Here is a 14,528-nt window from a genome sequence, read left to right on the forward strand (position 1 = left end):
GTTTTTCTGAGAGGGCATAATGGACAGATGCATGTTCTCTGGTGTCAGAGCAGCAGGGGAAATGATGCTTGGTTAGCGTAGTCCCTTTCTCGCTTGTGTTGCCAGCGAGGGAGCAGTGTTAATTGCCTGGTTTTGAGGCGGCCACTGCATCTCCTTTTAGAAGTATGAGGTTAGAGGGCTCACGGCTTCAAGAGGAGTCGCTCCAAAACTAGATTCATCAAGTGGGATGTTAGTTCCAGTCTTGCAGTTAACAAATTACATACTTATTAGCCTCCTGTTTGCATTGCCTGAAATCATTGCCAGCTCTTTTCTCAGACTTTGCACATTGTTTAGACGATGAGCTCTTTGCATCACACAACTCTCTTTCATTCCTTGCTGCTGCACAGGTGCAAAATGGGACCATACAGACAGGTTTATCACTATTTATCCTGCCAGGCCTCCAGGACAGCTGAGAAAGCCAAGCCGTAGGCTTTGCTTCTGTTAGAACTCAAACACTTAATGTTGGGATCTTGCATCTCTTGCTGTTCCAGTGTCTGGGGGTGTAAGGATAACTATCACCTTTATCAAGTGCTGCAAGACCTTCTAGAAGCAAAAACTAGAGACTAGGAGAAGTCTGGCTTGAGAGCTGCCTGGAGGAGAGGGACCTGGGGGTGTTGGTTGACAGTGACTGACCATGAGCCAGCAGTGGCCCAGGTGGCCAAGAAGGCCAAGGGCATCTTGGCTTGGATCAGACACGGCGTGGCCAGCAGGGCCAGGGAGGTTCTTCTCCCTCTGGGCTCTGCACCGGTGAGACCGCTCCTCAAATCCTGTGTTCAGTTCTGGGCCCCTCACCACAAGAAGGATGTTGAGGCTCTGGAGCGAGTCCAGAGAAGAGCAACGAAGCTGGTGAGGGGGCTGGAGAAGAAGAGGAGCGTCTGAGAGAGCTGGGGGTGTTTAGCCTGGAGAAGAGGAGGCTGAGGGGAGACCTCATTGCTCTCTCCAACTCCCTGAGAGGAGGTTGTGGAGAGGAGGGAGCTGGGCTCTTCTCCCAAGGGACAGGGGACAGGACGAGAGGGAATGGCCTCAAGCTCAACCAGGGGAGGGTCAGGCTGAACATTAGGAAAACATTTTTCACAGAAAGGGTCCTTGGTCCCTGGCAGAGGCTGCCCAGGGAGGGGGTTGAGTCCCCTTCCCTGGAGGGGTTTAAGGGACAGGTGGACGAGGTGCTGAGGGACATGGGTTAGTGGTTGATGGGAATGGTTGGACTCCATGATCCGGTGGGTCTTTCTTCCCCCCCCCCAGCGCTTTCCCCCCCCTCAAACTTGCGCGCTGTTTGCCCGCTGCTGCCTCTCCCTCCGGCCGGCGGGGGGCGCTGGTCTCGCCTCCTGCCGGCGGGGGGCGCTCTGCGCTGTCCCCTCCCCACCTCCCTCCCTCCCTCTCTCTTCCCCGCCACCCCCCCCCCCCGCCGCCATTCCCGCCGGCAACAAGCCGCGCTCTGACTGGCCCCGCGCCTCTGTCCTCTCTCCCCGCAGCCAATCGCGCCGGGCGAGGAGCTGTTGGTGTGGTACAATGGGGAGGACGACCCGGAGATAGCCGCAGCTATCGAGGAAGAGCGAGCCAGCGCCCGCAGCCGCCGCCACTCCCCGAAAGCCAGGAAAGGTAGGGCCCGGGCCGCCGGCTCCGAGCTGCACCCGGGCGGCGCCTCCCGAGGCCGCGGGGGCTCCCGGCGCCCCCTCCCGTGCCCCGGTTAGCCCTGGGACCTTGCCCCGTCTCGCCCTCACCCTCCGCGGGGACGCGATTCCAACTCGCGGGACGCTCAATCCCTTCTTTCGCCTCATTTTCTGGACCAGGAGGAGAAGTGGGAGAAGAATCCGGGCGGTGCGCGACTTCCAGTTTGTGTTAAACCGCGCGGCGAGTGGGTTTTTTCCACCACGAACGCCTTGTGAGGAGCGCCCGTGCCTCGGCCTTATATAACTTGCATTTTCCGCGCTGTTTTAGGCCAAAATCGCGGCGCTTGAGCAAAAAAATAAGCATTTTCTGTTGTAGCACAAGGGTGTGGATCCCTCGCCTAACATTCTAATTCTCCAAAGGTGGCAAACGATCCGAAGCACGAAGGGAGAGAATATTTTAAAAGGCATCATTGTGAACCTTTTTAACTTAAAAATCAGGCCCTGATAACTTGAAAAATCGGGCCCATTCAACTTAAAAATCAGGCCCTGATAACTTTAAAAATCAGGTACTTGTAACACAGTCATTCTGGAATTCGCATTGGAAATGTGCTCAGATAGTGAGGAGAATGGCTGATACATACATTTTTCCTTATTTTAGAGGTTGAGGAGGGGGTGTGAGGAGAAAGTGCTGCAACAGTTGGTTGTTCTTTTGAACAGCAGTTCGTGGGTTAAGCTAACATGGACTGAAGTTCAAGCGTTGATTTTGCTGCTTGTAATGAAAAGCATATTTAGCATATTTCTTAGTACCGCTCAGTAAATTAGGGGCTGTGTTACACTTTTTTCTAAATGTGCTTTATCTTACCACATGGAATTTGTGTGCCTCTGATTTACCTGAAAGGCTAGAAAAACGGCTTGCATGTATTTGGCTATATTAGGAAAGCCAGACAGAATAATTTTGAAGGTAAATTTCCATAAATTTCCAGGCATAAGGAAGAATTTCTTCACTCTGAGAGTGGTGGGGTCCTGGCCTAGGTTGGCTGGAGAAGTTGCGGCTGTCCCATTCCTGGGGGTGTTCAAGGCCAGGTTGGATGGGGTTTGGAGCCCCTGATCCAGTGGGAGGCATCCCTGCCCATGGCAGAGGGCTTGGAACTAGATGATCTTTAAGGTCCCTTCCAACCCAAACTATTCTATGATTCTATTCTGTGGTGTAGAAGTTTTATTTGTGTTCATACAGTTATAGATAAAAATATCAGTAAACTAATTTGGTCATTCCTTGATTTTTGCTTTGTGCTGTTTTGTAGGCTTAACAGTTTTAACTGTTATGGGATTTACAGATTTCACATTATTGTAATTAGGAATAGGTCTTTTCCCCCATTTTCTAAGAACAAGCTACTTACCAAGGGCTCACAAATATTCAGAAATACTCAACAATGTATAAAAAAACAAAAGAAAGCCAACTCCAAACACAGTATGGATGAAGCATTTGAGGATAACCACAAATATTTCATCTATGGAATTATACTCCTGTATCATGAAGCAGAAAGACCAAATTCTTTATAGTTAGTTGCTTTGAATTGTTATGATTAAAGTTTCAGCATCCATGCTGTGAAAGATAAGTAAGTTCATAGTATGTGCTTTATTCTTTTCTGATGTATGCATATTTTGTACAGTTCCATTTTTAGTAGATTTCTTTGGAATTATTTTTACTTCTCTACATTTCCTCTCAGTTATTTTAGTATTTGTAATAACATCTGCTAATATTTGCAATTCACAGCAGTTTTCTTACAAGAAACTTAATATTTTTCTGCTGATTTAATAGTAGAAGCTGCAGTTAGCATTCCAAAATGGTTTCTGCTGATAAATCTTCTTTTGCAGATTCAGCTGCATCTCTTGGGTATGGAGGTTTCTTGGGCCTGGGGTTGAGGCTTATAGGAGAAAAAAAAAAAAAAAAAGGAAACTCAGCAGGATGAAAAAGTAATTTTTTAAGGAAAGTCATTCTAACTACATGATAAAAAGAGAGAGGCAAAAAAAAGGTGTTGTGACTTAACGCATGTAGAAGATTGAGAATCAGTACAAGGTAATCTTTTAGATTAAATACCAATTTAAGAATCTTGCTAGAGAGTAGCTCCTCCAGAAGGCTGTGGAATTGGAATTTATTAGCTACCTAAACATATCAGTTCTTCTTAAATAAACTTTATTTTGGCCAGTGTTGTAGGTGTTGTTTGTTTATACATTGAGGAGAAAATAGAACTAAAGGACAGCCAAGTTTAAGCAACTGTGAATGAGTGTGGAAACACCTTTTCCAGAGAAGGAAGCTGACATTTTAATACCTTAGAAATGACTGGACGAAACCTTGTTTGGGAAGCGTATTATAATTGAGTTATTCAAGACATGCAGTTGTTAAATAGCTCATAATTATTCCATAGTCGGTAAAGCAAATATCCTATTGAATTTATAATGCATCTTAGGCCTTGTCCTTGGACAGTTAAGATACTGAACATTTGACAAATAGCCTTGTTCCTGCAATTTATTTAATGAAATCTGATTTTACCAGAAAAGGTGACCGTTTCACAGGTATTAAAAATGTTATGTTTTGCCCAATCAGTCAAGGCTTTCATTATTGTAAAACTTTTCATACTGCAGTAGGAATACTCTCTATTTCTGAATAAATCCTCGCGTGCTGTCAATCCCAACTGTCTGACCATGAGAGGTAGGCCCTGCTCATTTTGTGAAGTTGAGATGACATTTAAGAATCAGCAGCTGACCAAGCCTGGGATAGACACAAAGTACAGACCGAACTGTTTGCCTTGACCTTGATCTGACCTCTTTTTGCAAGCAATTCCTGATACAAGGTTCATGATCTCCTTCAGACCATATTCAGGATAGTGCCTGGCATTCTGCTACGTGTATCAGTCTTCTCTAATGTTTCCAGAAGGTGGGATCTTGGTTATGCTCAGTTGTGTTTCTCAAAGCTCGCATGCTTTTACTTGCACAATTTCTTCAGCAGTTAATTGTCTTGCTTTTTTTTTCTGTTCTCATAGCCCACATTCAAAATACTTCCTGTCTCCCTGGTGTTCATGTTTGATGAGCATTGCCTGGTTTGATTGTAGGTTTTCATAGCTGGAGTAGATCAGAGAATTTTGGTATAGTTTGAGTTGGAATGGACCTCAAAGCCCACCCAGTCCCACCCCCTGCCATGAGCAGGGACACCTCCCACTGGATCAGGGGCTCCAAGGCCCATCCAACCTGGCCTTGAACCCCTCCAGGGATGGGGCAGCTACCAGTTCTCTGTGTAACATGGGCCAGGGCCTCCCCACCCTCACAGCAAGATCTCTTCTCAATCTCCCCTCTTTCAGCTACAAACCGTTCCCCCTAGTCCTATCCCTGCACTTCCTGATCAAGAGCCCCTCCCCAGCTTTCCTGTAGGCTTTGCATCCTTCTTCTACTGTGCACAACAGCTTCAGAGTCTTTGAGGAGAAGAGGCAGTTCTTACTAATTTATTTTTATGCGTTGAAACAGTGCATGTTGTTGCTAAGGTGATGAGCACATTTGAGATTTAGGAAGAAATGTAGGATCCAAGCATACTTGGGGGGTGTGAGGGAATAAAAGCCAAGATAAAAAAGGAACTCAGTGAACTTGGGTAGCATCAAAGATTTTTATCGGAGACAACCCCTGTTATCTTTGATGTGATTACTGTGTGGGTAAGAGCCAGCAGCTGCCGAGGCATGGGCAACATCTATCAGGAAAATGATCCAGTACATTTTTCTTTGCTTTTGCATTTTCTGACATTTAATTTGTCTGTTAAACATTCCTCATCTCCTTCTCCCAAGATGTAGTTACGCTTCTGTCCTCGTTCCTGAGCTTATAGGAAAATAGGTTAAGATCAGATGGATTAAGACGAGATTTTGCATGAATTCCATTTCTAAGGAAAAAGAGAGAACAGGTTGGCTTTCACATTACAGTTGAATTCACGTGTTCGTTAGGGTAGCAGTGTGAATGTGTTTTTATTTTCATCAGGGCATTTCTTCCTTTATATGACAGTAGCAGTGTGTAGTGGTAGTGAGCAGTAATGTGGAAGGTAAATGTTTCTTTTAGGAACACTGCTTTTGGAGTCTCTGGCCTCAGACTCAGCCTTCTTTTAAAAAGTAACCCTTCACTAAATAAATAGAAGTGTCTTAAATAAAAGAACGGCCATACATAAAAATATCCAGTGGTTTTATGAGGCTGTAATCTGCTTTGAGGTGCTAAGCGGGCTCCAAAGTGCAATCAAGCAATGCTAAAATAATCTAGGCAGTTTCTGTCATGGGCTGTCTGGCAGATCAAAAGTCTGTTCTCAGAGGAAGAAAGATGCTGTTGTTACATGGGATAAAAGTTTGCTCAGCTACATGCTTGTGAATAATACTTGTTCCTACTTATCCCCCTCCCTGTTTTGTTAGGAGAAGAGGGCAATGTTGTACTTCTCCTGTGGTTATTTGTATTTTTGTGGTAGTGGTTCCATGCTGGCCTGTTAGGCTGTATTTGTGTCTTTGTTGTGTTCCCCTCAGCACTTTATCTGAGCAACAGACCCTGGTGGCATAATTCATGCTATTGTCTGGAATGAATACTGCACGGGTCTCTCATATCTTCTCTCTGTACCAAGTCAGGCTGTCAGGAGAAGGAAGAAGGGTCCGTGCTGTCATTTAACCAAAAGCACAGGCGGCACGAGGCAACTGGAGTGGGAGTCTGTCAGGAAACCAAATGACCTCTTGAAAAACCCAGTTATGTCACCTCTTAAAATAGTTCGCTATTGCAGCACAGGCAAACCACCTGAGTCAGGCTCACCTATATCCTGGGCAGTCCCTGGTGATTATTTATTGTAGTACAGTTTTAAAGTCTCAAACCGTTGCTAATAAATCTTTTAAAACTTTACTGCTCTGCTGCTATTGCAGTGTTGCTCTTTCTTGGAGTTCTTATCAGGTTTCATGGAGAAGCACATGCTGTCTGGTAACTCTTTGTGAATAATGCTGTCCCAGAGACAGTGTGAGAGTAAGGTGGTTGAATTATGAATTAATTATTATCAGTTATAAATAATTATTATGCCTGGGTTTATATTGGTCTGAATGCAAAGAGCAACTTCAGGCTTCTGCTTCAAAGATTCTAAATAAATGCTGTCATGATAAAAGTTACACCGTGTTTTCTTTTGTCTATAACCATGACTGGCTCAAACGGTTCAAATTGATGCTCAGAAAAGGGAAAGATAAAGATGAAATAAACAATTTAAATTCTGTGATAGTAGAAGTCCTTGCAGGTTGTTTGTTTTTTTCTTAATACCTTTCTAGGCATTCTCGCTTAGCTCCAAATAATTAGTTTTGCTTAAGAGTCATGTGAATTCACATCCTACCTACAAAAGGTAGGCTGTGGGTTGCCACTAGGATGTCGTCACTGTGGAAAACATGGGCAGATGATGCCCTGATTGTGTGTTTTTTTTAAGTGACATGAATTACTTAAAATTACTTAGACTTATACTTGGAGTAAGTCTGAAAGTTTTATTTCCAAATGGATAAGAGCTTGGGAGAAAAATGCTTATGCGTTAATTGGAATGTAGCTTGTAGGCAGTCATTCAAGTTCTGTAAGTTTTAGCCAGGATATAATGGAATGATATTCTTATGTAGACTCTATTTCCAGTAGATTTAATGAGAAACTTGGATAGGAATGTAAAGCTTCAAATCTTCCTAGCCAATGACTGGCAAAAACAAGGGAGGAAGGTGAGGCCAACGAGATAATCTGGAATGAAGCCTTAAAATGAATGAACTTGGATTTCCCAATTTACAAGAAGACTTTTATAACTCCAGTTAAAAAGCCACATCTGGGCTGTCGAGGGAACTGTTTCTTTTATGGCAGTTTCTATGTGGTCAATATCTAATGTACTTGAGGTCGTCTAACCAGCAGAAATTTTCTTTTATCCCACAAATGGGGCCCTTTGAATGGGAGACTCTTATTACTGAAAATTCCCATCTTCACTTCTACAGCAACGCCCTCGGTTCCTATGATAGCTGCTGCTCTGAGCTTCTCTGAACAGCAGAGTCAAATTGGTATGATTCATTCCAGCCTTGCTCCTGCCTACGGGTTTAAGAATAGGAGAAGATATGTTTTCATTTCTGAGGGAAAAAAGTAAATTATCTGCATTTAAAAAAAATTCAGCACTAAATTGCATGTATTGACCGCCAAACTTGCATATTCCTAAGAATAAACTCTTGGAAATGTGAGGCCTTAACAAATTCAGATATTTCCCAAGCTATTAAAAATGTCAGTGTTTTTGCTTCAGTCAGGTTGTATGGAATTTTTGTGAACAATGGGAAATGTGTTTACTTCTCTGCTGTAATTACATGGTTAGGGAGGGCTGTAAGGGTTGTTTCTTCTTCAGAAGCCTTAGAGGTGCCGTTGTGTCCATGCTCCCACACCTGGAGCCGGTAGGGGCAATCCATGAGTGCAGTCAGCACGCTCCTGCTGGGCTGGAACCGCCACCAGGATGCTGGGGTATGTTTGGAGCAGGAGTTTTTCCAAGTTAAAAAAGTAAAATACATCCAGACCCTAGTGGCAGCGTTTCCCAGCCAATTTGCTGGCGCTGTCTGCAGTTACAGAACCTGCTATGGGAAGAGATACAAGGCACCAGACAGCTTTTCAGGAGTAATCAATTCTTTTTATTGTTCATCAGGGTTGGCTTTAAAACAATGAGTGACCTGGAAGAAAAAGAAGCTTGGTATTCCTCTATTCCAGTACTAATTCTTTTCTTAAATTAAGCCAGTATATTTTGAAATGTTTCTCCTCTTTTCTTAGGAAAATACTTTTTTTTTTCCTTAAAATAAGTTTCTATTGAAATATTACTTTCCTTACAGAAATACTTCATTGATTTAGTATTTTCCAAAACTGTCTCAGAATGTTCTCCGCTGTATCACAGAGCTGTTTAGATGTTTCTGCTTCAAAGGAACAGAGAAAGTTTGGTGGTTGCTGTTTTGACGAAGAGTTTAGAGATAATAGTCTTGGAGGTTATGTTCAAGAACAGGAAGGGGATGAATTTGTGCAGCATAGGAAAACAGATGCTGTTTTCCAGAGTGAAACAAGTGCTTTTTGTTTTTATTCCCTCAAGTGACATGTTTTGTGGTCATAGTCCTGTTGCTTATAGCAGATAAAGCAAACTTGGTGTGTTACTGACTGTCACACCTGTATTGGAGTGTTTGGGTTTGCTGTCTCACTAAACTTTTATTCACGGGAATATACAGTTTTTCTGAAGAGTCTCATGTCACTGGATCACAAAACTGCAAAATAGTAATTTTGTATTGCACTTATTAACTATTTAGGAGATTTTCCAAATGAAAAAGAAGGAAAACCGGTTGTCAGGCCGGAGCGTATTTGTTTTTTTAATCTGTCAAACCTTCACATTTATTTTGTTACTCCTGTGAAAACCCTTATGCAGATTGACAGGGATGACTTTGTTCTGAAGAATTCACACTGGTGAAGGTCGTCGTGGCAATGTTACAGCAGTCTGCATTTTTACTTGGAGTTAACAGTTACTGAAATAAGACTGGGATTTCAGCATTTGTAGCTAAGAAATTAGATCATGTCTGACCATCATATACTCACTAGCAAATATTTACTTACCTTGTATACACTTTTTCCCCTGGACTAAGCAAGGACAATGTTTATTTGGATTAGCAGTGCAAGTTATGGAGGATGAAACTTTCAGAAGTGCTTATGAGCTTGCCAGGGCTGCTGTTAATTCTGTTGTCACACTTTGTGTCAGGGTTCTGCAAGACCATTTGATAGACTATGATTAATGCTTTAGAACTTCAAAGAGGCAGCATTATTAATGCAATGACTGACGTGAAGTTACTCTAGTGTGAGTATTACGATAGCTGAAAATCAGTCATCTTGATTATTACTGCAAAACGCCCTGGAAATGGGGAGTCGGCATTGCTTCGAACTTGCATTGAGAGCTGTGTGCCTCTTTTCAGTCCGGTCAAATACGAATCTTGTTTTGTTTGTTAGTCCATAAAAACCAGTGTGGTTATTGAATTGGTAAGTCTGGTGTTTCTGAAAGTTACTTGATGCATATACATTTTGGTAGATGTTCTTGTGCATTGCCATTATTCAGAGCAAAGTCCAGTGCAAATTTCTGCTGCTGCTGCTGCCAGAATTGGGAACCGAGTGTCAGGGTAGTAAGTTCTGGTGTGAGGCAGCTCAGTTGTGATGATGGCCGACTTCTCTTTAGCACTAAGTTTGTATTGGAATGTTAAAATGCCATGGAGTCATAGTCTTCAAAAGGAAATGTGTGTGATATTGCTGCCAAGTATTAGACTTGTCCTGGACTTGTACCAAGGAATAGGTCATGCCGAGTTTCAGTGAATTGAGTAAAAAATTTACTTCCTGCACAGGGTTGTGTTTCAGGTTGCAGGTAAAGATCTGGGAGTCCGTGTTTCAGACCTTAGGGACCCTTGTCAGGGGTTGCAAAAGCAAAGTGAACTTTGTGCTGGAACTTTGCTCGTAGCTACCAAACCCTTAACTGTTCAGTGTCACCCTCCAGGCTCTCTGCTCTCGTATACCAGAGCTGTGTTTTTTCTGGTTCCTTGCCTGCAAATGAAAACGTCCAATTTTCTTTCCAGTGACGTTTTATTTTGCCATTCTGTTTTAGTTGACATTTTATGCTATGAAAATGTACGCAAAAAAAAACTTCTGCAGCTTCAAAGCCTGATTTGATCCAAACAGGTTAATCTTGAATGTAGCAGTTAACTGTGCGGAAAACAAACACATCTGTGCTCTGACTAGACTTTGCTTTCACTTTATTTGGAAAATGAAGGAAGCTGCCATTCTCTGTACTGAGTTTATGAGCTGTTGGCCTTTCTGGATTCCATAAATTAAGCAGGTACTGATTTGAGGCAAACTCTATTGCAAATCCATGGGATTGCTAGCATTAAAAAGATTTTCATCAACAAAAGCGTGTGCTGTGTATGTGTTTTCCTTGTTGAATCCTTCATAGAGATTACTTCTGCAGGTTGTGGTGGAGAAAAATAGGAGAACAAGAAGGTGAAAGGAAAGTAAACTGTTAGTGTGTGCCAAGGAGGGGGATGAATTCCATTGTAAAACATAAGAGGGTAATTTTAATTCAAATACTCTCCTGTTGGAGAAGAGTTTCTGACAAATGCCGTGGTGTAGGAATGGTAAAAAGATTCTGTTGGAGGAAAAAGAATAACAGGAGGCGTTTGAGTGAATGTAAACAAAAATGTGAGTGTGACAGTGTAGCAATTGTGAGACATTTCATTTTATACATGGGAGACTTAATCTGGTGGTAGCAGCACTGTCAGGATCCCGCATCTGTGAGAGGCTTTGCTCTAGTTTCCTCAGCATTGGGGACTCCTATTACAGTAATCCCGGCGCTCTGGCTGGACACAAAGGCAGTCCTGTTTCCTGGGAATTGTAGCCCTTGTACAGCTGCGCTCTCCAAGTAAAGCCACAGCCCGGGGCTGGACAAACGTTTGGATAAACTGTGCATTCTTGGTTTTCTGTGCAATGGCAGCTTCTCAGTGACCTTTTGAGAGTTCTGTGTGGCGTGGTGGAGTGAAATGACAGCAGAACACCATCTTTAATGCCTGCTGCTTGATTTGAACATAACTGCTTCAAACGGTGGAATAAAATGGCAGGGAAAGCCCCAAGTAGTTACCTTGAAAGATAACTTAGCTAAAATCCCAGGTGTTTTTGATCTAACTCTCTCAAATGTTTAGTGATCCAAACAGGGCCGTGACAAATATTTTGGGTTATTTATTACAGATTAAGACAGACTGATCTAATAGAGATGATTTTAAACTTTGTGGTACAAGTAGTTGCATGAGGTCTTTCACTCACGTTATCTTGAAAGAAAATGCATGTTATTTCATAATTATCTGAATATAGCTTCATTTTGGGGTCAGAAAAACATTTCAGGGAGAGCTATTGTGAATGTAGAAACAATGTTTTATGGATTCAAGGAAAAGCTCCTTTATAAAAAACAGAGATTTGAATTTGGACTAATTCTTTGTGTTTAAATACAAACTTTAGATGCTCCATTTTTAACTGAATTGTACATAAAAATGGCTAAATATAGAGAACGCCAGTTATTTCTGGAAAATCTGCGTGCCAGCTGTCATTTCTTTTGCTGCTCCTTTTGTTTTAATAATTAGCAAAATAAAAGCTAGTGGAATATAACCCCCAAGAAGAATGTTCCTCATGCTTTCTGTAGCGGGGTGGCTGTGGTCAGCTATCAAGTGACTGGCTAGGAATTTGTAGTGAATGGTGAGAGGTTGTCTTATTAGGGAGAACAGGAGGCAGAAATACACAGCAGCGTTGAGTGAGTGAGAAATTCTAGAGCAGGTCTGATTGCATGTTTGTGTACTCTGCATCAGCTGTTTTAGTTGTAGAAATATTGGCAGAGAGGCAGAAATAACATTTTTAAGTCTTGATAAGATAAAAGCTCTGTGTTTAATTACTTACACTTAATTGTTTCATCACAGCTCTTGTGTGGGTTACAATTGCATGGAATTAAACCCTGTGGATGTTTGTTTGCTGTGCATTGTAATTGGTAGGTGACTTTCTGTACTAGTTAAGTCATTATGGATGAGTAACTCTTCTAGTCTATAAAAGCAAACCTTCCTGTGATTTGTGCTCAGGTCAGAAGGAAACATTTTAAAGATCTAAGTGAGATAACTGCATTGTGGTTGGTGCACTATTGCAAATTGATAATATAAACTACTTTTTGCCCCCCTTTCTTTTACAGCGGGTGATGGTGCATCATTTATTTTACAAAACATAAAATGTACAAACAAAACCGGAGGTAATTGCTGTTTCAAGTCTTGTGGACTAGTGTAATAGCACACAACTTAAGATGCGCTTCCAGCTCGTGGGGCTCTTCAGCCTAAATGTTTGGTATTTTTTAATTTGTTCATCTGAATTTTGCAAATGGCTTCAGCTAAGATATTCTGAGCTTGTGAAGAACTCCATGTAATGGCAATATATTCCCTTTTTCTTCTTGCAAACTGTTGCATCATTTCTTTATGTTGGCGTGCCATACCTTATGATGCCATGCTAACATTTCTTGTACTGATTGTTAGATAATTTAAGAAGTTTGGGGTGAGATACAGTAACATGATCTTCAGTGCTGTCATTAAAGTGGGGACTTTGCCAAACATTTGCAGAAATTGGTGTTTTAAATAGCATAACTCCGAAATTTCTTAGGCTTTCCATGGCAACAAGTTCATCTGTTATGCAAATGTCATGCTAACTGTCTCTGTAAATGCATTGCTCTATTTCTGTTCTGCAAAATGGCTATTTAGTGCTTAGTACAACTATGTTTTAATACATACATGCAGTTAGGTGTAAGTGCGACTGTCTTCAAGTGTATTGAAGTATCTTCCCAAGGCGAGGCTTTATTGCAACATTTATAATCTGTTTGGAAAATGGCAGTGATTAAAATGCTGCGATTTGTATGCAAAGCGATGGTTAATGTGTAGCAATGTGTTTATACAACAGGCAGTCTGGTAGTATTAGAATTACTGTGAAGTTTGTCTTCTGTGCTTGTTCTGTTCCTGTTTATCCTTTTCAGCTGTGTAAGCTTGAAAGTGTCTTTTTCAGGATGTGTAGATGCAAGTTCTGCTGGAAAAAATTACAGAAGAACCTTTGCTCAGTGTTTGCTCTAGTTTTTGGTGTCCAGCAGCGGTTTGTTCCTGCTGCTGCTGTTTGTGGTCTCAGGCAGCAGCACCAGCAGTACTGGGCATTGAATTTTGAATTACAGTGAGGGGAAAAAATATCCAAAACAATGAGGCGTGCAGTTCCTCTTCAGAGAGCTGCCTTCTGTAACTTTGGCTTTTGAAAGATCCCTCCTGGAGACCTTCAGTATCACTTTACATATGGGATCTGTAGTGGTGCTTCTTGCCAGTATAGGAGCGTTTGGTAGGCAGTGATTTTGTGTTTTGTTTCGGTTTGAGTTGGAAGTTCAAAAGCTGTTCCCTCCCCAGGTAATAATATGTGTGTGTGTGTGTTCAGAAGTACACTCCAGAGCTTTTCAGCTGTGCTTGCTCTAATCAAGTTTCAAAGCAACATTTAAATACAAGTAGGTAAAAGGAACTTTGGTTTGTTTTTACCGGTAATATTACGTAACAAACACTGGAAGTTGATATCATAATATTTTAAGTAACTTTGTTTTAATAAAGCATAATTGTTGAGGTGTTTTCTTTCAAGGCTGTCGTCTTCTCTCTTCCTAGTTGTATTTACTGGCTTTGTGACTTATCCCTACTATTTTTACTCACTTCTCTTTCTCCAGTCATTTGCAGCGTGACACGTTGAACAATGTAGTGGAGTAACCTCAGCTGTTCTAGGTCACTTAAAACATTGGTCAGCAGTTTAAAGAGGGTTTAATTACTGTAGGCTATGAGATGGTGGGTGCTGCAGTCAGATATTCTTTGATGGAGTAATGCGATGGAGGTGTAAGCCTGCAGCGCTTAATATGTAGCCTCTGTTCAAAAATTAATAACTCTGATGAACCTGTAGTTTATACTTTGAAATGTGGCTGTTGGCTTATATCTGTAAATAAACTATTTGCAGTACCTTGTGGGTTTGATACCATATTTTAGACAGGTTCCTGTAATCCCTGTGATTATAGGAATTATCCTCATATATGTATATTTATGTATATAATGCATCTTGCTTTCCCTAAATGTGAAGTGTTTATAGCTGTTTGCAGTGGTTGTGAGCAGCTCTTAACACAGGTATGGTGGTGTTTGTTTAGCCAGGTGGTTTCTACTCTGGCTTTGCATTCTGAGAAGGTGCTGGTGGGTAGCAGCAAAGGGTTCTGTAAACAGGATTTCACTGTGTAAT

The 14,528-nt window shown here is 41.9% G+C and overlaps 1 protein-coding gene across 4 annotated transcripts in view; it reads left to right on the forward strand.

Annotated features, from left to right (window-relative positions):
* The window catches only part of PRDM2 (PR/SET domain 2), a 59,327-nt gene that overhangs the window by 19,937 nt on the left and 24,862 nt on the right, over positions 1–14,528 (forward strand). For all 4 annotated transcript variants that reach the window (XM_069874878.1, XM_069874875.1, XM_069874876.1 and 1 more), the window contains one exon: positions 1,512–1,638. In XM_069874878.1, coding sequence (XP_069730979.1) covers positions 1,512–1,638 — 127 coding nt within the window. The remainder of the gene's footprint in view (positions 1–1,511; positions 1,639–14,528) is intronic.

Source organism: Phaenicophaeus curvirostris, chromosome 22, assembly GCF_032191515.1.
Source record: "Phaenicophaeus curvirostris isolate KB17595 chromosome 22, BPBGC_Pcur_1.0, whole genome shotgun sequence".
NCBI classification, from domain to species: Eukaryota; Metazoa; Chordata; class Aves; order Cuculiformes; family Cuculidae; genus Phaenicophaeus; species Phaenicophaeus curvirostris.